We start from the raw sequence: 21,498 nt of genomic DNA, 5'->3' as shown, positions 1-21,498 counted from the left end.
ATCAGCCGCAGTGCTTCTATGGCGGCGCGTTTCCGCGACCAGCTTCTTCAGTGACAAAGAAGGTGGATGTCCGGGGACTTTCTCCCAAAGCTTGTTTGTGTGTGTGAGTGAAAGAGCAAGTGCTCTCTCCGTTTGTGAGCTTCGAATAGCGATTTTTCGGACGAGGGGGCCTTGAAGAGGGAAGAGGAAGAAAGAGTTCTCGTCGCAGCTGGTTGAACTTTTTATGCAGCTGAAATTTTGGGATTGTGGGGCACCTTTGGTGGCCCAAGCTTCTGGCGACTACGTATCTGCACGGACGGGGGTGGTCTTAGCGCTCGCGACTCGAGCTGGAATCCAGCCTCTAGCGCGAAGGCAGCGTTGCCACTTGTCGCGGTCGATTTGACATCTTTCGTCCGAGTCCATCTGCACCCAGATACGGAAAACTGCTAGACAAAGAACGCACACCCGTCTGGCAGCATCGCAGACAGACTCAAATATCCAGCAACCGCGACGATGGCGGGCCTTTTTGGATCGGCATCGGCGGCGACTTCTAACACACTCGGCGACCTCAGTAAAGATGTCGAGCTCGGGAGCCCGCCCGAGGACAGCATCTCGGACCTCGCGTTCAATCCCAATCCGACCGACCCCAAGGATTTTCTGGCCGTGGCGAGCTGGGACAAGAAGGTGCGGATCTACGAGATCATGAGCAATGGCCAGGGCCAAGGGAAAGCGCAAATCGAGCACGACGGCCCCGTGTTCTCAGTCGATTTCTTCAAGGTGGGTGAAATGCCGTGATGGGAACAAGAACAGTCGCTGACCGCGTGGCAGGACGGCCAAAAGGTCATCTCTGCGGGTGCCGACAAGCAGGCCAAGCTGCTTGACCTGGCCACCGGACAGTTGGCGCAGGTAGCGCAGCACGATCAGCCCGTCCGCTGCGTACGGTACTTCGAAGTCAACGGGACGCCGATGGCGGTCACAGGCTCTTGGGACAAGACGGTCAAATACTGGGACTTCCGGAGCGCCCAGCCGGCGGGAGTGGTCAACTGCCAAGAGCGGGTTTATACCATGGACGTCCGGGATAACCTTCTGGTCATTGGCACTGCCGACCGGTACATTAACGTGATCAACCTGAAGGAGCCGGCTAAGTTCTACAAGACTCTGCAGAGCCCCCTGAAGTGGCAGACGCGGGTTGTCAGTTGCTTCACCGACTCGCAGGGGTTCGCCATCGGCAGCATCGAGGGCCGCTGCGCGATCCAGTACGTCGAGGACAAGGACGCGAGGTAAGCCATCCCTCCCGGCTCAGCTGCTGACATCCACAGATGCTGACCATGCATTTAAACAGCATGAACTTCTCATTCAAATGCCACCGCGACCAGCCTCAGGGCAACGTAACGAACGTCTACGCTGTCAACGACATCTCGTTCCACCCACAGCACGGTACCTTCAGCACGGCCGGTAGTGACGGCACGTTCCACTTCTGGGACAAGGATGCCAAGCATCGGCTGAAGGGGTACCCGAACGTGGGCGGGAGCATCACCTCGACGACGTTCAACAAGACCGGCACCATCTTCGCGTACAGCATCAGCTACGACTGGTCCAAAGGCTACCAGGGCAACACAGCCAACTACCCGACAAAGGTCATGCTGCATCCCGTGCAGCCGGATGAGTGCAAGCCGAGGCCGAGCGTCAAGAAGAGGTAGGACAACGGAAAGACGTCTCGGGCAAGTAAGTGATGGGGCACCATGGGGTAAAGCAGTTTGCTAGGTAGCAAAGAGGTCGACTGCTCGGATTTGCATACCAAAATAAAAAACAAAAGAAAAACCGAAGATACCAATCGAGATAAGGGGAATGGACAGTCAACAAGTCAAAGTCGACGGGGAGTAATACAGGCGTAAGAGAGCCAATACTCATCTGTCTCGGGGATGGTTAGTGTAGTTGTTACATTGTTACAGATAGGTAGCCAAAATTGCAATTCAAAAGCCCACTCGTGGCGACCATAGTAATAACAACCTGTGTACCTAAGGCCCGTGGTTGAGCTTCGGGCCGTGCTTCAAGCGCCCTCACAAAATTACAACGTTAGTACATCATATATCGTCATGTCATCCTAGATAATAAAAAGGCAACCACACCTCCCCCACCGCCTCATGTCGCAGACAAGTCAAGGCCACCCCACCTCCATCAAGCAGCAGCAGCCGAACCCCCGTTCTCAGCGTCGCCACTACTACTACTGCCACTATTCAAAACATCATCCACCATCCCGCGCCACATCCTGATCATCCCCTTGCCCATCTCAAAACTCTCTTCCACTTCCCTGCCCAAGAGGTGTGCGAACCCGAGCTCCACGCCGTCGACTCCCATCCCTTCAACCTCGGTCAGCGCGGAGGGGAGGACCTGCTCCGGATTCGCCGCGACGACCACGATCTCCGGCTGCGGCAGCGGCGCGTCCACCGCCTCGGCGGCGCGCAGGCCCGCGGGAGGGGAGGTGTTGTCCGGGAGTAGGGGCACGCGGATGTGGGCGTACGGATCGTACTGCGCGTCCTGGGCGGCGAGGTCGGGGAAGATGGCGCGGTCGATGGTCACGAACGAGGGGGCGGCTGGTTTCGGGGCCGAGTGGTGGAAGGTCTGCATGAAGGGGATGGTCCTGGGCTTTGACTGCGACGGCGGGACGGGACGGTGAGGGGATGAGGAGGAGGTTGTTGAATGGGCGCGATGCTATGAAAAAGGGAGTGTGATGTTAGTGAGCTGGGGATTGAACCTCGAGGCGCACCTCGGTGAGGTAGGTGATGGATGGCACTTACGTCGGCCGAGGTTTCCTCGGTGACCGGTTTCCTGGCTTTCCTGCCTGCGCCGGTGGCAGCTGCTGCTTTTGAGGCCTTGTTGAGGAGCTGGCTGGGCCGGGCAGCGGCGGGCGTGCTGCTGAAGGAGCGGCTGACCAGCTTGGAGACGGGAACTGTAAGTCGCGACGACATAGCTATGGTACGGCTCGGAGATGTCGCTGATGGTTCTGGTTGATGGAATCTGATACGGATTGGGATCACACAGACGGGGACTCAGGTCAGGAACGGTTGGACAATGATAGAGCTTTAGGTAGAGTCGGAGAAGGAGGGGAGCCAAACTGACTCAAACGGAAGAGGAGGGCAGGTATAAGTGACGGCAGATCCGGACCTCCGACTGAGGATGGTGCATGGAAGGAAGACCACAACAGCACACCTCCCTGACACCCAGTGGACCGGCTAATTCCATTGGCGTCAAACAAGGGCCTAGAAGGTGGTTGCATACCGCACCTGGACGACCGTTTCTGCAGACTCGACACGGTACATGTCAGGTATGTAGAAGGTGGTTTCATGCTTGCGATGAGCCGATGCTTGCGTCGCACCAACCCCTCACCGGCATGCAACGAAATGCCATTTCGTCTTCAAGAACTTCGACAATTGGATGCCAAATTGATCTCAGATTCGCGGTTCTATCTCAATGGCCACGACTGAATTCGCACTCCTTCCCCTGTCACCTCAATCTCGACAATTCCCAACGAACAGGGCTATGTCCGCGCGTCGGAGTCCGACCCCGGTCGACCACGCAACTCCCGACTTGCGGTGAATCCACTTTTGTTGAGTCGGAGCTTGGACCATCGGTGAACGTCCCGTTCCCTTGGGAGGCGGTCAACCTTAACAGACATGGATGACGACCTCACCAGATTCGTGTTAGTGTAGGTAGTAGTTATGTACGTACCTTATTAGCGCCGGTACGCTGTCACCGAATCTCGGGGCGGAGAGGCCGGATTCCGAGCGTAGCGAGGATCTGTCAAGTCACCTGAGCACTTTGGCCGCCTCACTCACTGGCAGTTTGCAACCCACTTTCTCTACACGTGTACACATTACACAGTAGTGTACGGAATAGTAATAGTGTAAGATGATTGTGGATAACGATGTTGTTCTTGATCTCCTTGCCAATATCCTGTCCTTGTCACGTTCGCCCAGCTCGCGGACTCCCACCCCGTGGGGTTGATGACTTGCATCCGGTTCAGTCGATCCTGAGCTCTTCCCGAGGCCCGAATGAGTCGGAACGACACTGCCGCAACACCGGCCTCTTATCGTGCCAAGGCGGCAGAGCCGCAATTCCTCGGGCGAAAACTAATGTTAGTTTGAGTCGACAAGATGGGCTTGCACATGTTCAATCATTCAATCTGTGTCAGGCCGCTGTCACTCTCCGGTGCAATGCCTTCGACTGCTTACTAGGGATATGTGACAGCAACCGGACGAGAGAGATGCCGTGTTTTGTACCCCCTGAGCTGTAGTTCATAGAGTGAGTGATGGGTTGCCAAACCTTTGTAGTCTAGTGACTACTTTGTATATGCCCTGTGTTTCCCATCCCACAAGGGCATGCCCCGTGGTGACCGGCGTGACGACACACCAAGGCGTGCTGCTTGATAAAGCCAGCGCAAGCCGGAATGTGACCAAAGTGTCCATCGACCCTCATGCAACCCGGTTGGGATTTGAACTGGTCTGAAATTCTGGATGAACAGGTTTGGAAGAACACGGTACAACGGGTAGTATCCCTGTGGATCCGCTCAACATGAGAGTCTTCAAGTAACATGTAAGGCGGAAAGGTGAGGCGGTCGACGTGGCTCCTACGTCAGGCAAGTCACCTTACCTTAATTAAGGTACGGTAGGTAATACCGCCCATGGAGATTAGCCCACCTCACCGTATTTCACATAGAGCTGCATACTTGGCTGAAGTTCCTGCCGGGCAAGTTGCAAACTCTTCCACCCTCAAAACATCCATTCCGGACGGGGGGTTTCAAACGAATATAGTCTGTTGACAGTCTGTTAGAGCCGCAACATCCAGATCACGACTCGAGCATACTTCTGACATCATGTTCAAGCCAACATAATAAGGGCTGCTTACGATGCTGTTCACTCAATAGGCTTTTCACTTGATAACGTACTCTTCACACTAGCCTAGGTCCTATAAAGCTACTTTCTCTGTTCGTGGCCGAACAGACTGTTCTATCTAACAGGCGGATATCCTGCTGAACAGAGCCGTCAGCAGAACCCGCCTAGATTCAACAGAGAGAGGCTCGCACCTGCCACCATCGCAGGCGCCAAACCTTTCCAAGGTTATTCGTAGACTGCGACTTCCACACTCTCCTCAATGTGTGCTTGCCTTCGTAGTACGATCGTAAACATCGCAGCTTATACCTTGTAGTCCCAAGATCCTAGGTTCGAATCCTCGCTTTCCCACGTTCATTGAATTGAATGATACTATCAATTGAGAGAAAGAAGGAGAGCGAGGATTTAGCTTTTGGCATTACCCCCTCCTATTATTGGAACCATAACCTGGTAGGTAGGTGATCTGTTTCACTCTCTATACAAGACATTAACAGACTGTTATAGGGGTAACAGACTATTGGTGAGACAGGCTATTTCTGTCTAAATAACTCTACTCGGTTAACACTATAGCAAAGGGCGCAAGCCTCCAGCTGTTATACTTTTCATAATATTCTCCAATACTAGTAGTTATGCTACGCAATACTGTTTCAGTCAAAACGCTGTTACCGACCTAACAGACTATGGTGACGAAAGGCTCGTTGTATGACCCCACCCTCCATCCAATGATGTGGTGGCGAGGCGGCCGGAATGAGATCATGAATCATGATCGAGAATGGATGAGCTCAGCTCATTCCGCAGGGCGGCCCCTTCCTAGGTCCGCATGTTTGGAATTAGCACACATATTAAGGGACCTAGGGGTGGGCTCCTTCCCGAGAGCATCACTGCCCTGGCGCCAGTGCTCTTTCCGTCTCACTGGGTGTCATTGCCTTCGCTTCCCCATCTTGACCACCAGTCTCCTTCCCCATGTCACGGTCCTGCCGCCGAGCCAACATAACTTAACTTCCCGGTTTCCTTGCTCTGTTCGTGTTCTGACCGACGAGGGGAACTACAAAACAACCCGCAGGTTCAGTTTCTTTCGACATCAGTAACAACTTATCCAAGGCTTTTCAATTTATTTCCACGCAGAAACACCATTCAACAGTCTCAGTCGACTTGCGGAGTTTACACAGAATACACTATACAACCCATTCAACATTGTCAAAATGGCCAGACTGAACGGCTCCGGGATCACGGACGAGCCTCTTAGGCTCTCGGAGATCGACTATGATACCCGGCACAAGATCTATGGGGGCATGGTTCTGAAAGGAGGAGCCCTGGAGCGCGGCATGGCCTACGGAGGGGTCTTTGCTGACAAGATCAAGGCCAATGTCCATCGACGCATGAATGACCCGAACATGCCCTCATGGTAAGTTGACGACCTTCCTCGCCCAGGGTATTCCGAGTGAGCAAATCGAACCGCTGACCGTTGTCGTCAGGGAGGTCTGCTCGCAGCTGATCATACAGCACTACATTCCGTCCCTGAGGGACCAGTGGCTGATTGGATTCGATGAAATGCGCGGCATTGCATTGGGAAGCGGCGTGCCCCTCGAACGTGTGGTCTTCCTCAATGTATGGGAGGACCTTGCCGCCATCGGCCACATAGGAAAGTCGGGCGACCGACGCGGGGGCCGGCCGCCGCAGCCACAAGATGCAGACGAAAGCATCAGCGCCTTCTTCTCTCCCACGGCAACTGTCGACGGCGAGACCGTCCTCGCGCATTCCTTGAGCTCGTCCAAGAAGATCCAAGACGAGAACCTCATGGTTTACCTTGAGATCCGTTATCCCGAAGCGGATTTTCCCACCATCTTTACCGTGGTCGAGGCGGGCATGATCAGCGGGTGCGGCATGAACTCGGCAGGCCTGGCGGTGACGGCCAACTGTCTCTGGTCGACCGATGACCACCTCCCTCAGACCGGCCGCGGCTTCTACTTTCCTGTCACGTGCATGCAGCGCTTTCTTCTTGAGAGCTCGGACATCCACGAAGCCCAAGCGGCTATTCACGACATGCGGCGGCACGCATCAAAGCATGTGCTGCTTGCGGATGAGTCTAGATCACTCTCGTTGGAGCTCGGCCCGGAGCACGTCTTTACCCACCATGCGAGGTACGACAGCAAGGCCAAGGTGCACACGAACCACTTCCAGTCGTTTGAAGCATTCCAGTGGCGCCGCCAGATCTTGGACCGATACCAGGGAAAAAGCAGCCAGGCCCGACTCTACCGCCTCGAGCATCTCATCGATGACCGCGTGCCTGACCGGATGTCGAGACAGGACATCGTGGATGTGTTCTCTGACCACAACGGCGATGTCCAAAGCATCTGTCAACACAACGACGAGGGATGCCAAGACAGGACGACCGTGTCGTTCGTCATGTTCAACCCGAAGAGGAAAACTATCTCGGCGTGCAAAGGTCCCCCGTGCGAGGGACAGATGATGCACTTTACGCTGGAAACGGCCGCCGAAGCGGCTGCGCGCAAGCAGCAGGAGGAGGCGGCCAGACGTCTCCGTGGCAGCGGCGGTATGCGTCGGCGTGTCAGGGAGGAGATGGATATGGAGACACCGCGGTCTCGGGCGCCGTCTCCGCCCAATCATCGGTTTGACGGCCTTGTGTTGGTGCCCGAAGAGGGCAGCTCGGACGACTACAGCCCAGTCCTATTGACACCTCCCAGGTACCCTTCCCCGGTCGGGGTTACTTCGTCATTGGACGCCATGTTCTCGCTCACGACGAAGGACTTTGAGAAGCTGGAGAGTGTCCGGAAGGAGAAAAGAAAGGCCAAGGAACCAACCGGTGCCAGGATGAAGTCGACGAAAAGGAAGGAGGCTTGAGCATCGAGTATCTGGTAAGCAGGTACTGCAGAGGAAGGAGAACAAGACTCAGTTGTAGTGTGTAGGGATAGCGGCATTTCTTAGTGGAGGGCGTGTGGTATGTGGGATAGAGTCTCTAGTGTAGGTTTGCTTTTCAAAATTCATCAAAGCGGGAATCCAGACTCCTGTCGGGGACTCGGATGAAAAAAAGCTGCCAAGAAGTGATGTGCCGAACCCCTGTTTGACGATCCACATCCGGCTCAGCCCAGCGAGCAGCATGGCCAATGAGTGTGAGCAGGCCCTGAACAAGGGTCCAGCGTACGCGGCGTCTAGGCTGGGATTCTTTTTGGTCAAGCTGTCCTCAAGCATCTGATGTGACGGTGTTGGTTGCTGATGGTTTGGGTGACGTTGCTTTGGGACAGCTCTTCAATTCGATTCAATTTTCCGCGCCTTGCCGCGTGGACTGGCAATCAGCGATGCGGATGTGACTTGGCTTTCAATTCTTGCTTTTTTACAAAGAGACCCGACGTTTCTCAAGTCCTTGCCCCGTGGAGGGCTTCCGGCTCAACCTAATCTCCGGCGTTGGCCGGGAGAAGCAATAGAGACAGCTACCCCGACGAAAGACAACGAAGCGCAAGTGACACCTCTGTGAGGTCGCGCAACCATCGCCATGATGAATGGCTACGATGAGAAGCGCGAGCTCGACGATGATGCCTTCGGCGCAAAGGGCAGCATCGTGAGCGCCTTTGACGCATTCCGTACGACAATCCCCGTCCCAATACTCCCGACCCTTCCTTCTATACCCGTCCGTACGTAAAATCTACATACCCACTGACAGCCACTTCCCTTCTGCACAGCCAAATCCAAACCGCAGTACGTCCAGCGCACAGCCGGCGGCGGCAAATGGACCGTCGCCATGGCGCTGGTCTCGCTCGTGCTCTTCTGGAGCGAGCTCGCGCGCTGGTGGCGCGGCGAGGAGCAGCACACCTTCGCCGTCGAGAAGGGCGTCTCGCACGTGCTCAACATCAACCTCGACGTGGTCGTGCGCATGCGCTGCGCCGACCTGCACGTCAACGTCCAGGACGCGGCGGGCGACCGCATCCTGGCCGCCGAGAGGCTGCACCGGGACCCGACCCTCTGGCAGCACTGGGTCGACGGCAAGGGCATGCACAAGCTCGGCCGGGATGCCCAGGGCCGCGTCGTCACGGGGGAAGGGTACACGGGCGTCGGGGAGCACGACGAAGGGTTCGGGGAGGAGCACATCCACGATATTGTCGCGCTCGGGAAGAAGAGGGCGAAGTGGAGCAGGACGCCCCGGTTATGGGGCGCCGAGGCGGACAGTTGCCGGATCTATGGTACGCTGGAGCTGAATAAGGTGCAGGGGGACTTCCATATCACGGCAAGGGGCCACGGGTACAGGGGATTGGGGGAGCACTTGGATCATAAGGGTATGCTGCCGTCCCACCGCTCGGCTCATCCCCCCTACCCTCCCCCCCTTCCCCCCGTTCTTGAAACTCAGCAGCTAACCCTCAACTCGGCCCCCCCTAATCACAGCATTCAACTTCTCACACATCATATCGGAGCTCTCCTTCGGGCCCTTCCTTCCGTCGCTCGTCAACCCGCTCGACCGGACCGTCAACGTCGCGTCGGCCCACTTCCACAAGTTCCAGTACTTCCTCTCGGTCGTGCCCACGACGTACAGCGTCGGCCACCCGGGCGAGATGGGCTCGACCTCCATCTTCACCAACCAGTACGCCGTCACCGAGCAGAGCCAGGCGGTGCCCGAGACCACGATCCCGGGCGTCTTCGTCAAGTACGACATCGAGCCGATCCTGCTCAACATTGTCGAGACCCGCGCCAGTCTCTTGATGTTCCTGCTCAGGGTCATCAACGTGGTGAGCGGCGTGCTCGTGGCGGGCCACTGGGGGTATCGGTTGACCGACTGGGTGACTGAGGCGCTGGGGCGGAGGAGGAGAGGGCATAGCGAGGGCATGTTGGGTGTGAAAGGGCATTTTGATGAATGAATATTACTAGACTGGTTGAGGCGGGCCGGGGTGGTATATTGTACAAGATGCCTCTTGGTTGGAGGGGTTCCAATGGTTTAGTCATGTCAGGCGTTTTGCATTGCATTGTTATTTCTCGGCGGAGTACAAGTCATAAAACATCGCTGTTCATTCTTGCCAGTCCCAAAGACACCAACACATCCGGTTCTTCCCCTAGTAACATCAGGGGAAAACTCACTCAACGCCACCAAGCGGCTAGAGGAGCAAAGATCCCTTACCAGATTAATACCGCTCCATCAACCACTGCCGCCGCTCTTCATCTCCCATCTCGCCGAGAAAGTTCAGCTCAAACTCCTTGAGCGCAACATACCGCTCCACCAACTCAGGCCCCATCAACTCAACCAACTCCTCATCCTCCTTCAGCGCCGCCAGCCCCTCCTCCACACTGCCAGGCAGCATCTGTGTCACCCCGAGCTCCTTGCGGTCATTCTCGGTCAGCTTGGCCGGATCGATCTCGCAGTCGTCCCAGTTGAACGCCTCGCGATCCGCGAACCCGTTCACGCCCGCGAAGAGCACGGCCGCGACGGCAAGGTAAGGGTTGGCCAGCCCGTCGAGGCACTTCAGCTCCCAGTGCGAGCCCTCGATCTTGCGCAGCGCCGCCTCCCTGTTCTGCGTGCCCCACGTCACCCACCGGCCACCGGACCAGGTCCCGTCCGACATGCGCTCGTAGCTGGCCGGGTTAGCGTAGGTGAAGGCCAGGACCGCGCGGAGGTGTTTCAGGACGCCCGCGTAGAAGGGCTGGTATACCTCCGGCTTGTCGCCGTTGGCGTTGGGCGAAGTGATGGACAGGTGCATATGCGAGGCGGTGCCCGTCGCGTGGGCGAAGGGTTTCGGGTGTAGCGTGAGCCTGAACCCGGCTGCTGTGGCGAGGGCGGACATGACGTCGCGCGCGTGGAGGAGGGTGTCGACGGCTTCGACGGGCGGGTACGGCGGCAGGACGAGCTCGAATTGCCCCGGGGCGCTCTCCGCGTGGACCTGCTCGGCGTAGATGCCCGTGTCCTCGAGCGCGGAGACCATGTCGCGGAGGAGTGCGGAGATCTTGGGATCGGCGAAGTAGCGGCTGACAGACCAAGCGTGGCCGTCCGTGGTGAGGGTTGAGTAGCGGGTTGTGGTGCCTGGCTTGTTGGACTCGACGCGCTCGATGAGGACGAACTCGATTTCGAAGCCGATAAGGAAGGACAACCCATTCTCCGCGCCGAAATCGACGGCCCGTTGAAGGGTCGAGCGGGGGCAAAAGGGCACCCGAGCGCCGGACTGCTCGCGGAATTCGCCGTTCATGCTGATATGTCCCTCGACCGGGCCCTTCTTGAGCGAGGAGAAATCCGGGTGGAGACGGTATTCACCTGTCGGATATACGCCCGGTAGCAACGAGTCGTTCTGGAGCAAGCCGAATACAGCCTTGGTGATGCCGATGTCTGTCGATTTGCCCTCGTTCAGGAGCGTCGTAAGCTTCCTGAAGGGGATCATCCGCATTCGCTGTGTCGCGGTAAAGTCGTTCCAGCAGATCCTAACAAAGTCAGGAGCCGGCTGGGTCTTCAAAAAGGCCCGAAGGATCTCAGCATCACTGAGGTAGACACCCGGCGCCAGACCCATCTCTTCCTCCAGCTCAGAGAACTCAACTTCCAGATGATACAGCTTGTTGGCGTTTCTGAAAAGAACATCTCGTACGAGGTCGATTGCGGCCCTCCAGCCCATGTGTCCTTTGCGGACATAGTCGCACAGGACCTGTACAGGGTCAGTCATGTGTCCGTGGCACAGCAATAAGGAGAGCTCTTACCGTCTCGAAAACTTCCCGCATCTGCTTAAGGGCGAGCAGGTATGTCTCGGGAAACCAGTGCCCATCTGTGCTCCACAGGATCTTGGACCACGGGCAGAGCTCTAGTATCTCCCGCAGAATCCGCTCCTGGCCATCCTGGCTCACACAGGGGAACACTTCCCCAATGTCTGCGTAGACGTTCCCATAGACCGATGCCAAGTACCCGATCTCGCGAGTGAAGGGGTAACCAGCGTGGAGGAGCACGATGGGAACCGTCTCGTACGTCCGGATGAAGTCCTGGAGATGAGACGGGGACGATTTGAGCAGGGTTAGGTCGTTGTCGCCCAGGCCGGTATGGAACTGGATGGGCTTCTTCTGCCCCGTTGGATTGTCGCGGATGAGTTGGGCCGTATAGTGAACCAGCCAGTCGTTCAAGCCCTTCGCCTGCACTCTCTCAAAGCCCGAAGACTCATACGTCTTGATGATATTCTGGAACACTTCGCTCCCTTCGGAAAGGCCAGCGAAGCCATCCGCGCTCACAATGTCGAGCCCGGTCCGATAACATATCACCGACTTGAACCCAACCACATCAGGATCGTCAAGGGCCGTCAACATCACGGTCTTGAAGTCGCGCTTGAATTCTTCCCACGCCTCATCCAACACTTCGATCGTAAAGTCTGCCCCTTGCCGTGCTTTGCCAATCCGATGGATGAGGTCAGCAGCGACCTTCTCGATCCGCACGATGCGCTTGCATCGGCTCCGCGTGTAGTCGTCGTGCCACGCATAGGGATTAGCATCGTCCTGACTGTCGAGCCCGTCGTCGATCAGAATGGTCTCGATACCCGACAGGCATTCGGCCGTCCAGTCCTCGGGGCAAGACAGACGTTTCTCTTCAATGGCGGCCACGACCGATTCCCAAGTGAAGCCGCAGCTCAGGGCGGAGGCCAGCTGGCGGACAGCGCGGAGATGGGGTAGCGAGGTAGTGGCCGAGTGGATGGCATCCCCGTTCGCCTCAGTCGTGATGGACAGCAGCGGGTGTTTGCTGAGAGCCTCCGGCTTGAGGAGGGGATGCGCATGATGGTCGATGATCGGGGTACTGCGTATGGCGCGGGCGACAGCGTCGACCTGGGACGGCGTTGCCGTTGCCCGCATCCCAACCCACGAGGCCATGTTTCTCAGCGGCCAGAGGACTCTCCTTGTGGTTGGTAGGCTGGAACGCCAACAAGAAACCGGGTCGCTGGTGACTTACGTGTCGTCACGATGGACGTCGTTCGGTCGATGCTGCCAAGCCGCTATGATGCAAGCTGACGATCGAGATCCCGTTGGTTGGAGCGGCTGCTGATAGCAAGCCCGATCGGGAGAGCAAGCTAGAATATGTGCATGTACTTGCCGTGCCGGACAGACTTACGAAGCTGACGAATACTCGCCTGTCTGGAAGCTGGAATGCAGGACACTCACTGCTACACATGAGCTGATTCGGCCGTGTGCACAGAGTTGTTAGATCCCCAAAAGGGAAACCAGCTCCCCAACGAGCATTTGCCATACTATTCGCGAGTTTGTATGGCACATGTGTGTACCTCTCATCGTAACGCAACATGGGTACAGTGTGTGGTGCAAACCTGTGAACACGGCGATTCTTAGCATATTGCAGAAAGATATCCGACCTGTGACTCCGCTTTGCAACAGGTATCTTCGCTCAAGGTTTGTAACACCATCTAATGGAGGATGTTGTTGCGATGGAGGATCGCAAGGGTTAGTGTAGCCAGTCCCCATCTTATATACAAGAAACTTGGTAAGTCCGCATTTCATCGCTGAATGCAGCACAGATGAAGGGCTCGTCCAAACCGCTGTCCAAACATCGAGACTGAGAAGGGAGCTCATGCCCAAGGAAAGGAATACTTCGAGACTGTAGCAAGACAAAGGCACTCTACTGCAATTTGTTCCACCTAATCAGATTTGATATTGCGCAGAGTAGTCCGTACACATGCACGGTTACCACGCATGCGTCTGTACAATACGTGCTGTACAGATAAGGAGATTTACGGCGTTCTTTGTATGGCTGGAACCCTGGCTGTGACACTAGGATCCAAGTGGGACTCGGGACAGTTCTTGGCATTGAACCCGAAGATCACTTCGAGTTGCAGTGGCAGCCTTTGGTGTCGGACGGAGTCAGCCTGAGCAATGAATCTTTTTGTTGGTCGAGTCGGCTTCAACCATTCCAGGTTTCCCTCGAGACATTGTCGATCAAGCGACTGATTTGCACATGCCGTATAGAAGTGAGCTTTGTGATTGCAATTCAATGTCGAGTCTGTTCCGTCCAGAACACTGCTGCATTGCTGGACTCACCTGGCAGCATCGCCATTGCGTACCGTCAAACTGTACAGTCCGTACAGTACTGTGCAAACCTTTGGATATCGCTCGTTGCCATCCCATCTGATGTTCACCACTCAAGAGCACATGGTACATAGTAGGGAGGGACTAGGTAGGTATCATGTCGCTGTGCCGTCGGATTGCTTTGGGGCGTATCTCGCTTGGCAACGCTTGTTTAATCGCCAAGAAGCATGGCGGCACGAAAACAAGCTCAATCGCCCAGGAACGCCCAGAAGATGCCCAGCAAAGCCAAGATGATCTTCTCAACTCCATGTGGAATCACGTCACATGCATTTTATGGCTAGAATAAGAGCAAAGAATTCTGACGGTGAAGTGTTAATTGGAGCCCCGTATTCTATCGGACAAAATGCCGAATAGGCGCCAGACGGAAAGTGGGAGATTGCATGCTTGCCTGCTGTTGTTACCTTACGCGTTCATCCCAAAGCGTCTCCACCGATCAGCGAAGACGCAGCGTGGTTCGCATGTCCCGATAGCCGAATGGCGACGCATGGGTGGCCATGAATCATGAAATGACGGGTGACCACCTCCAGCTGGGACCGGTGAGCTGTTAGACTCGTGCCCCTACTTTCCACGCTTTCACTATTTCTTGGCTCGTACCTCTCAGCGGAGGGACACTGTAGCTCGAGCGCACCACACTCCGCTGAGACAGGACGCCCGGGTTCCCCCAATTCCAACCTGGAACTTTTCCCTTCCCCTTTCATGCAGCCAATCTCCACTGCAAGGCGCTTGTCCAAGGAACAACACCATAACCCTCGTCGATGGTCTCAGTCCAACCGCCATCGTAACTGAGGGCCGTTCGCATTCTATCTTTTCTTCCCTTACTCTTCGCGCGTCCTACCTTAGTCGCTCACTTACCATTTTCATACCATGTTTCTGCCACGCCTCGCAGTGGCAGCCCTCGCAGGTGCTGGCGTCACAAACGCTCTCTACAGTATCGCGACAAACGGTGCGCGCCCATCGCTTCGATAAAGCTGGGGTCAGATAGACTGACAAGGCATGCAGCCGACATCAAGCAGACAGCCGCAGATATCGCATGGGACCTGTTGCAATACTATCATGGCAACGAGTCGGGTCAGACACCAGGAATCCTGCCCGGGCCGCCTCCGGCAGGCGATTATTACTGGTGGGAGGGCGGTGCCATGTGGGGGACGTTGATCGACTACTGGAAACTGACGGGCGACGACACGTACAACGACCTGATCATGCAGGCGATGCTCTGGCAGGTCGGTCCGAACAAGGACTACATGCCGCCTAACTACACAGCATCACTCGGCAACGACGACCAAGGCTTCTGGGGGATGTCGGCCATGTCGGCCGCCGAGAATAACTTTCCGAACCCGCCATCGGACCAACCGCAGTGGCTGGCGCTCGCTCAAGCTGTCTTCAACACCATGGCAAATCCCGATCGGCACGACGACACATGCGGCGGCGGCCTGAGGTGGCAGATCCCGGTAGTGAACAACGGATACAACTACAAAAATAGTGAGACACGCGCCAACGTAGTTCGTTGCTCGGACCTTGCTGACGGTGGTAGGCATCGCAAACGGTGTTTTCTTCAACATAGGTGCGAGGCTCGCTCGTTATACCGGCAACAAGACCTATTCCGACTGGGCAGAAAAGACATGGAACTGGGTTAGGGGCGTGGGTTTGATGGACGACAATTACAACATCTACGACGGCGGCCACGTCGAGTACAACTGCACCGACATCAACAAAGCGCAGTTCTCGTACAACAACGCCGTCTATCTCTTAGGAGCTGCCCACATGTACAACTACGTAAGTTTCAGCCCTCGCGGATGTGGCGGGCGCTGTGGCTGATTCACCTATTACAGACAAACGGGAGCGATGTGTGGAGGGGCAGGCTGGAGGGCATCATCAACGCAACAATCAACACATTCTTCAAGGACGGTGTTGCGTATGAAATTGCCTGTGAAGAGCACATGTCGTGCACCACGGACATGCTTAGCTTTAAGGGATACCTCCACCGGTGGATGGCAACGGCCACCACGATCGCGCCCTTCATCAAGGAGCGGGTTCTGAACGTCCTCAACACGTCAACCGCGGCTGCAGTGGCCACATGCACGGGCGAGGCAAACCAGCGAACGTGTGGCTTCAAGTGGAGCACAAAGACGTACGACGGGAGTCACGGGGCGGGCCAGCAGATGAATGTACTAGGGGCGGTGTCGTCACTCCTGATCGACACTGTTTCGCCACCATACACGAATAACACGGGCGGTACCAGCAAGGGCGATTACAATGCAGGTGCGCACTCCGACTCGTTCAATTCCAAGCCAAGCCCCCCATCAGTGGGGGACAAGGCAGGCGCGAGCATCCTGACTATCGTTATCTTGATTTCGGCGATGAGCACTTTTGGGTGGATGAGCACGGGCATATCGGAGTAGCTTGCTGATGGGACAGCGATAGGGACGGCGATGGGGCGGCGATACGATGGGGGATGAATCGTTACTTAGGTATGCTCGATGTGGTGGCTTTCTCATATAGCTGGGCTGCGCTTTTCTTTTAAAGGACCTCGCGGCGTTACGGTATGACGTGGATATCCCTATGTTCTATGGATTTAGTTTCTTTTCGGCAGCTCATCTTTCACTTCAGCTTTCTCACCTTTCGGATGATGGCGGCCGCAGCTTGTTGGCTCATGGCCATATTGCACGAATGGCCTTGATAATCTTGCAATCGGCCTTGTGTCCGCCCTCGTTCCAGCCCTTGACCTGGCAGTCCTGGAATCATCACAACCACCAGATAAGTCATCGCACTCCCGGCACACAGCTATCGCCATCAACTTTGTGAGACGAGATACTTGAACTCACCTTACTACAATAGGCAACCTCCCCACAGCCAGTACACTTCCTCATCATCAGCCCTGCTTCCCTTCCTCCACCCCTTTTTGGAGTCTCCCTACAATTCTCACAACAACCCCCCTCACCACCACCACCACCCCCTTCCCCTTCCCCATTATCCCTCTTCTCCCGCTCCCTCAACCAGGCCCCAACTCGTACAACTTTGTCCAACCCCGCGGGAATAACCCTCACACTGGCTTCCTGCTCCCTCTGCACCGCCACAAATCCCTGGCCCCCCCCACCACCACCACCACCACCACTGTCTTCCTTAGGAGGAGTGCGCTTGGCGTTGGGTATGACCAGCGTCGAGCCCTTCTTGAACCCCAGCTGCGCGAAGAAGGGCGTCTCTGGGCCCTCCTCGGCGGCGGACCGGGAGTCATACACAAGCGCGAAGGAGGTTGAGGAGCGGTCGGTGAGGATGAGGGTTGGCTTGGTGAGCGTCATGTTCTCGGTTATTTGTCCCAGGAGGTAATAGTCGTCGACGTCATCGCGGGCAGAGGACGACGGAGAGGAAGTGGTCAGGGGGAGTGAGGGGAAAGGGGGGAAGATGGTTGCGGAGGTGAAATCTGGTAGGGGCATCGTTTGTCTTTTCTTTGGTTTTTTTAGAGGGTTGGGTTCTTATTGGGTTCTAGATTGGGACCGGGTGAGTGGATGCCTTGATTGGGGGGATGAGAAGAAGGACGGATAGAACGCGAATATGTCCAAGCGCGGGGTCGGGGATGAGAATGAGGTTTAGGAAGCTCCACCTGGGCTTGGCATGGCCGTGCTTGGCGTGGGTACGGTACCATGAGAATTCTTGGTGATGATGGTGGGTGTAGATGGCCTTTTCCTATATTTTGTTTTGCGTATCTGGGACGGCACGCCCCAGCAGATACCTTAGGTGTACGCTAAAGGGGACTACTACGCTGTCCACCCACACTTCCCCTCAAATGCAAGCCCCTTACTCGCCCCTGACGAGCTCATACAGGATGTCGGTCCGCATGGTGTACTTAGTCCCAGCCAGGACGTCCTCTCCAGAATGATACAGCCGCCGGTGCTGGAAGATGAGCACGCGCCCCGCCTTCGGATTCACGTCAATCTTCCTCTTCTCGTCGCTCGAATAGAACGTCGTGGCGCCGCCAACCAGCTCGGCACCCTCCACCTCGGCCTGGGAGTCGTTCAGGTACAGATGGATGGTGAACATGGTCCGGACATGCTTCGAGTCGTCTTTGTCCTCGAAGTACGGCGCGTCACAGTGTGCTGGTCAAGGTCAATCACTCTAATTCATCCCCCGACATCAAAACAAGCAGCAAAAATAAAAAGGAAATCAAAAAATAAAAAACAAGAAGGAGAAGGAGAAGAAAAGAGAAGAAAAAGAACTCACGCCTAAAAAACCCGCCCTTCCCATACTTCAAAAACCGCATCCTCTCATTAACCCTCACAAACACCCACTTATCCCCCTCCCCCCTCACCGAGCCCGTGATGCCCTTCTCGCCATCCCCCAACTCAGCAAACCGTTCCGCCAACCCTTGCCCGGCACCACTGAGACACCGCTGCCAGAGCCGATCGACCACCTCCTGCCGGTCCCACACGATCCGCTCGCCGTTGCGATACCCTTGCTCCAGCACCTCAAACCCGCCGCCGACGTTGACCAGCGCGGGGCCCCACGGGTCGTCGGGCCCGTTCCGCAGGACCTCGCCGCCGTCCGGCGGCACGCTTGCCTCGGCGAGGGAGAGCAAGGTCGCGCATTCCGAAGGCGACAGCACGTTGTCGAGCACCACGGCGTAGCAGTTGGCGTACTCGGGCAGCGGGCTGGTGGCGAAGTCGATGGGCGTCACGGTGATGGGCTGGGCGTCCGGGGGCAGCGTGGTGAGGAAGGAGTCTGGGAGGGGGATGGGCACGGAGGCGTAGGTGGTTTGGATTGGTTTGTTTGCCTTTCGCTTTCGTACGGGCGGCGCGGGGTCCGGCGGGGTGGGTTTGACGGTTGACTTGAGTTCTGCCATGAGTTTGGAGAGCATATTTGGTGGTATTGGCCGGGGTGGTAATTGTATGTAGTTGTAGTTGGAGTGGTTGATCCTTTTGATGGTGTGGATAACGGTATAGACTTCAATCACCTTATTACCGGTGGAACCGAGAACTGTAGGGTGGCCGTCAATGAAAGTTTGGGATATGTCCTGATATATGATTTTATCCAAGAGTAGACACTGTGGCAGTGTATGTTGATGCCTGCCAGGAGAAGTCGCGTGGTGTGCTTGGCGCCAACACCGCCCCTGTCCAATCGCGAAGGTGACCTTCCAATAGTTACGGTACTACCTAGAGGTGAACATGAGCCGGACTCACACCTCGAGTGCGTCAAAGCAGAGCGTAAAAGACTGGACATTGCCATCGCCTTGGTGGTTTGACTGATTCACGGATCCTGGCGACGTGTCAATTCCACAGCAGTCTTCACCAAACACCCACCACTTACAGCGATTCGAAAGTGGAAGCCTCGAAAGTGGAAGCCTAAAAAGATGTGCGCCGTCTCTCCTGATCGCCCAAATATCGCACATCAACACGGCCAGGCAACCTCCATTACAAACCTGTTCATTAGAAATAGGAACATCTGGAATAAGTACTATAGTACCCCCACGATACATCAACCCGACCGAGGTATCTCTCTATGCCATGGCGCCCAAGTCTATCGTATGCTGATGATGCCGTGACCCAAACGCGCGCTTGATGCCAATCCACAGTTCGAACGCCTCCAGTTTGATTTCCACCCTCAGCAGCCCCAGCCATGCCGCAAACACCCGCAGAGCGTTGGGCGGCCAATACAGCGACCCGCGCTGGCGTATCTCCTCGAGCTGCTCGCGGAACACGGTCCGCATGCAGTACCGCGCCAGGATGAGGAACTGCCGCACCGGCCCCTGCCGCGTCTGCAGGTTCTCGTCCAGGCTGCGCGTGAGGTCGTTGGTCTTGAGGATGAGCAGGATGATGCGCGGCACCTGGCCCAGCATCTGCACCAGGTCCACGAGCAGGCCCTCCTGCAGCGCGCCGCTCATCGTTTTCTGCTCGCTCGGGTCCTTGGGCTTCATGATGGACGAGCTGACGATGCTGAAGTCCCGCCCCGTGATGGCCGACGCAAACAGCGGGAACTTGTCCTCGCCCACGCCGGCGACCTCCGTCACGTACTTCTTCATCCGCTCCATGTCGCCGTCAATGATGGCTAGCCACATCTTGGCGTACGACCGCCGTAGTGATTGCGGGATGTCCCGGTACAAGCCGTGGTCGTACAAGATGATGTCGAAGTTGGCTCCTCTCCGTCGAGAGGCGTTCTTGCGGATCGCAATGTTCCCGCCGTGCGGGTCGCAGTGTAGCGGCGCCCCGTCGCCAAAGATCATCTCGTTGAATATCCTGGCCAGTGTTGCTGACACCTCGTCGCGGTCAATCCCGTTCGAGTCGAGATACCCGAGGTCGTCCAGCCGACGGCCTGTCTCGCAGGCCATGACGAGGATGCGCTTCTGGGCCCAGATCACGTCCGGGATCACGAGCGGCAGTTCGGGAATCCGTGCGAAGTACTCCTTGGTGCGTCTCGAATTCTCCGCCTCGCACTGGAAATCTAGCTCGATGGGGAGAGACACCTCGATCTCGGACGACAGCCACTCGAGGTTGTATTCGGGGAAGAAGCGCTTGAGGGTGGAAAAGGTGAACTTGGTGAGGGACAGATCCAACTTAGACCATTGTTCCAGGTGCGGATGTTGGACCTTGACGGCCACCCTCTGTCCCGTCTCCTTGATTGTTGCTAAGTGGACTTGCGCTAACGAGGCGGCGCCGATAGGCTCAGGCGAGAAATCGGAGAAGTAGTTCCACAGCTCTTCGCCTGTGTCCTTCTTGAACATCTGCTCAATCGACTCGAAGGACGACACTGGGCATTTGTCCTGAAGGGGTATGAAGGTAGTCGTCCATTCGGCTGGGAGGAGGTAATTCATAGCGCTCTGAGCGTGGGTCAGCGACGGTTCTTATTTGCCTTGTCCTCGTTGGATTAACCTACCAAATGTTGCCCAAGCTTTATGAAGATCCCCCCGTTCTTCTCAAGCACCTTTAACGTCCTGACAGCGCATCGCTTGTGGCAGGCCTTCAGCACATGATCCCTCTCCTTTTCGTCTTCTAGTTTCTCTCGCTGGTTAAGTGTGGTCCTGTAGCTGTCCTAGGTCTTAGCATTCACTCGATTGCAGTTACGACTGGCGATATAGCTTACTCATTGATACATAGAACAAGAGTCGCCGCCACCCTCCCCGTCCGCTCCATTGCCTCGTAGCTATTCTTTACATCGTCTCCGACCGACAGCAGCATCGCAGCCGCGCCGCCTCCGGCCGTGGCTAGGAGCACAGCTACCCGCCGTCGAGACTGAGGCTTCGGTACAGCGAACGCAGGTGCCGCTCTGCTGCCATATTGCCTTGAAAGTGGCGTCCGGACGAGGCTCGGTTTGGGAAGTTGGCTGCGACACCGGGCGCATGTCCAGCCCGGCGCCAGACGCTTCGCTACGAGCGAAGAAAAAGTAGGGTTCATCATCCTTCTCGGTCCAGGAATGTCATTGTAAGTGTATGCTCAACATCTCAGACAAGCGCAACTACTCAGCGCATGTATCTACTAGTAGATGGAGGCAGACTCGGAGGACAGTAGAAACAACCCCTGCTAGAAATTTCGAGCCGGCATCGCATTCGCAAGAATTTTGGATCACAGCCCGGCTGCGCCTCGGGTGACTC

The 21,498-nt window shown here is 56.3% G+C and overlaps 9 protein-coding genes across 9 annotated transcripts; 4 read left to right on the top strand and 5 right to left on the bottom strand.

Moving 5' to 3' along the window:
• The first annotated feature begins 333 nt into the window (after positions 1–333).
• Positions 334–1,918, top strand: B0T15DRAFT_92329 (WD40-repeat-containing domain protein). Its single transcript, XM_062871456.1, has 3 exons — positions 334–756; positions 808–1,259; positions 1,322–1,918. The coding sequence occupies exons 1-3, from the start codon at positions 493–495 to the stop codon at positions 1,677–1,679; spliced, it is 1,074 nt and encodes a 357-aa protein (XP_062723754.1). The 5' UTR covers positions 334–492; the 3' UTR covers positions 1,680–1,918.
• On the bottom strand, positions 1,919–3,055 carry B0T15DRAFT_92325 (uncharacterized protein). Its single transcript, XM_062871455.1, has 2 exons — positions 2,778–3,055; positions 1,919–2,691 (listed from the first exon to the last, which is right to left on the bottom strand). Exons 1-2 carry the CDS (start codon positions 2,946–2,948, stop codon positions 2,158–2,160), a joined length of 705 nt encoding a protein of 234 aa, XP_062723753.1. The 5' UTR covers positions 2,949–3,055; the 3' UTR covers positions 1,919–2,157.
• A 2,977-nt stretch (positions 3,056–6,032) lies between these two features.
• Positions 6,033–7,944, top strand: B0T15DRAFT_523147 (acyl-coenzyme A:6-aminopenicillanic acid acyl-transferase-domain-containing protein). The gene is made up of 2 exons (XM_062868671.1): positions 6,033–7,513; positions 7,574–7,944. The coding sequence occupies exons 1-2, from the start codon at positions 6,252–6,254 to the stop codon at positions 7,728–7,730; spliced, it is 1,419 nt and encodes a 472-aa protein (XP_062723752.1). The 5' UTR covers positions 6,033–6,251; the 3' UTR covers positions 7,731–7,944.
• A 127-nt stretch (positions 7,945–8,071) lies between these two features.
• Positions 8,072–9,733, top strand: B0T15DRAFT_549883 (endoplasmic reticulum vesicle transporter-domain-containing protein; the record flags this gene model as incomplete). Its single annotated transcript, XM_062870232.1, has 3 exons — positions 8,072–8,518; positions 8,567–9,157; positions 9,264–9,733. The coding sequence occupies exons 1-3, from the start codon at positions 8,380–8,382 to the stop codon at positions 9,731–9,733; spliced, it is 1,200 nt and encodes a 399-aa protein (XP_062723751.1). The 5' UTR covers positions 8,072–8,379.
• Positions 9,734–9,828: 95 nt separating this feature from the next.
• On the bottom strand, positions 9,829–13,127 carry B0T15DRAFT_549879 (uncharacterized protein). The gene is made up of 2 exons (XM_062870231.1): positions 11,550–13,127; positions 9,829–11,497 (listed from the first exon to the last, which is right to left on the bottom strand). The coding sequence occupies exons 1-2, from the start codon at positions 12,696–12,698 to the stop codon at positions 9,995–9,997; spliced, it is 2,652 nt and encodes an 883-aa protein (XP_062723750.1). The 5' UTR covers positions 12,699–13,127; the 3' UTR covers positions 9,829–9,994.
• A 1,659-nt stretch (positions 13,128–14,786) lies between these two features.
• B0T15DRAFT_490577 (glycoside hydrolase family 76 protein) lies at positions 14,787–16,321 on the top strand (the record flags this gene model as incomplete). Its single annotated transcript, XM_062866690.1, has 4 exons — positions 14,787–14,865; positions 14,922–15,401; positions 15,454–15,695; positions 15,752–16,321. The coding sequence occupies 4 exons, from the start codon at positions 14,787–14,789 to the stop codon at positions 16,319–16,321; spliced, it is 1,371 nt and encodes a 456-aa protein (XP_062723749.1).
• A 98-nt stretch (positions 16,322–16,419) lies between these two features.
• On the bottom strand, positions 16,420–17,533 carry B0T15DRAFT_92185 (uncharacterized protein). The gene is made up of 3 exons (XM_062871453.1): positions 16,745–17,533; positions 16,539–16,654; positions 16,420–16,486 (listed from the first exon to the last, which is right to left on the bottom strand). Exons 1-2 carry the CDS (start codon positions 17,351–17,353, stop codon positions 16,571–16,573), a joined length of 693 nt encoding a protein of 230 aa, XP_062723748.1. The 5' UTR covers positions 17,354–17,533; the 3' UTR covers positions 16,420–16,486; positions 16,539–16,570.
• B0T15DRAFT_92194 (uncharacterized protein) lies at positions 17,534–19,065 on the bottom strand. The gene is made up of 2 exons (XM_062871454.1): positions 18,138–19,065; positions 17,534–18,013 (listed from the first exon to the last, which is right to left on the bottom strand). Exons 1-2 carry the CDS (start codon positions 18,769–18,771, stop codon positions 17,715–17,717), a joined length of 933 nt encoding a protein of 310 aa, XP_062723747.1. The 5' UTR covers positions 18,772–19,065; the 3' UTR covers positions 17,534–17,714.
• A 209-nt stretch (positions 19,066–19,274) lies between these two features.
• B0T15DRAFT_92137 (ABC1 family-domain-containing protein) lies at positions 19,275–21,477 on the bottom strand. Its single transcript, XM_062871452.1, has 3 exons — positions 20,991–21,477; positions 20,784–20,934; positions 19,275–20,727 (listed from the first exon to the last, which is right to left on the bottom strand). The coding sequence occupies exons 1-3, from the start codon at positions 21,302–21,304 to the stop codon at positions 19,411–19,413; spliced, it is 1,782 nt and encodes a 593-aa protein (XP_062723746.1). The 5' UTR covers positions 21,305–21,477; the 3' UTR covers positions 19,275–19,410.
• Positions 21,478–21,498: the final 21 nt, after the last annotated feature.

This window comes from Chaetomium strumarium (genome assembly GCF_033439665.1).
Source record: "Chaetomium strumarium strain CBS 333.67 chromosome Unknown B0T15scaffold_2, whole genome shotgun sequence".
Taxonomy (NCBI): domain Eukaryota; kingdom Fungi; phylum Ascomycota; class Sordariomycetes; order Sordariales; family Chaetomiaceae; genus Chaetomium; species Chaetomium strumarium.
This window is presented reverse-complemented; position numbering and strand designations above follow the sequence as displayed.

What these genes read in the sequence shown, in the direction of transcription:
- B0T15DRAFT_92185 (XM_062871453.1), bottom strand. Translation starts at nt 17,353, where the DNA reads ATGCCCCTACCAGATTTCACCTCCGCAACCATCTTCCCCCCTTTCCCC. An exon ending in AGGTTGCCTATTGTAGTAAG is followed by an intron (nt 16,655 to 16,744) that starts GTGAGTTCAAGT and finishes TGATGATTCCAG; the next exon opens with GACTGCCAGGTCAAGGGCTG.
- B0T15DRAFT_92137 (XM_062871452.1), bottom strand. Translation starts at nt 21,304, where the DNA reads ATGATGAACCCTACTTTTTCTTCGCTCGTAGCGAAGCGTCTGGCGCCG. An exon ending in CTTGTTCTATGTATCAATGA is followed by an intron (nt 20,935 to 20,990) that starts GTAAGCTATATC and finishes GACCTAGGACAG; the next exon opens with CTACAGGACCACACTTAACC. An exon ending in TAAAGCTTGGGCAACATTTG is followed by an intron (nt 20,728 to 20,783) that starts GTAGGTTAATCC and finishes ACCCACGCTCAG; the next exon opens with AGCGCTATGAATTACCTCCT.
- B0T15DRAFT_92194 (XM_062871454.1), bottom strand. Translation starts at nt 18,771, where the DNA reads ATGCTCTCCAAACTCATGGCAGAACTCAAGTCAACCGTCAAACCCACC. An exon ending in GAAGGGCGGGTTTTTTAGGC is followed by an intron (nt 18,014 to 18,137) that starts GTGAGTTCTTTT and finishes GACCTTGACCAG; the next exon opens with CACACTGTGACGCGCCGTAC.
- B0T15DRAFT_92329 (XM_062871456.1), top strand. Translation starts at nt 493, where the DNA reads ATGGCGGGCCTTTTTGGATCGGCATCGGCGGCGACTTCTAACACACTC. An exon ending in TCTCAGTCGATTTCTTCAAG is followed by an intron (nt 757 to 807) that starts GTGGGTGAAATG and finishes ACCGCGTGGCAG; the next exon opens with GACGGCCAAAAGGTCATCTC. An exon ending in GTCGAGGACAAGGACGCGAG is followed by an intron (nt 1,260 to 1,321) that starts GTAAGCCATCCC and finishes GCATTTAAACAG; the next exon opens with CATGAACTTCTCATTCAAAT.
- B0T15DRAFT_523147 (XM_062868671.1), top strand. Translation starts at nt 6,252, where the DNA reads ATGACCCGAACATGCCCTCATGGTAAGTTGACGACCTTCCTCGCCCAG. An exon ending in CATCGGTTTGACGGCCTTGT is followed by an intron (nt 7,514 to 7,573) that starts GTTGGTGCCCGA and finishes GACACCTCCCAG; the next exon opens with GTACCCTTCCCCGGTCGGGG.
- B0T15DRAFT_549879 (XM_062870231.1), bottom strand. Translation starts at nt 12,698, where the DNA reads ATGGCCTCGTGGGTTGGGATGCGGGCAACGGCAACGCCGTCCCAGGTC. An exon ending in TGCGGGAAGTTTTCGAGACG is followed by an intron (nt 11,498 to 11,549) that starts GTAAGAGCTCTC and finishes GACCCTGTACAG; the next exon opens with GTCCTGTGCGACTATGTCCG.
- B0T15DRAFT_92325 (XM_062871455.1), bottom strand. Translation starts at nt 2,948, where the DNA reads ATGTCGTCGCGACTTACAGTTCCCGTCTCCAAGCTGGTCAGCCGCTCC. An exon ending in CCGAGGAAACCTCGGCCGAC is followed by an intron (nt 2,692 to 2,777) that starts GTAAGTGCCATC and finishes CCTTTTTCATAG; the next exon opens with CATCGCGCCCATTCAACAAC.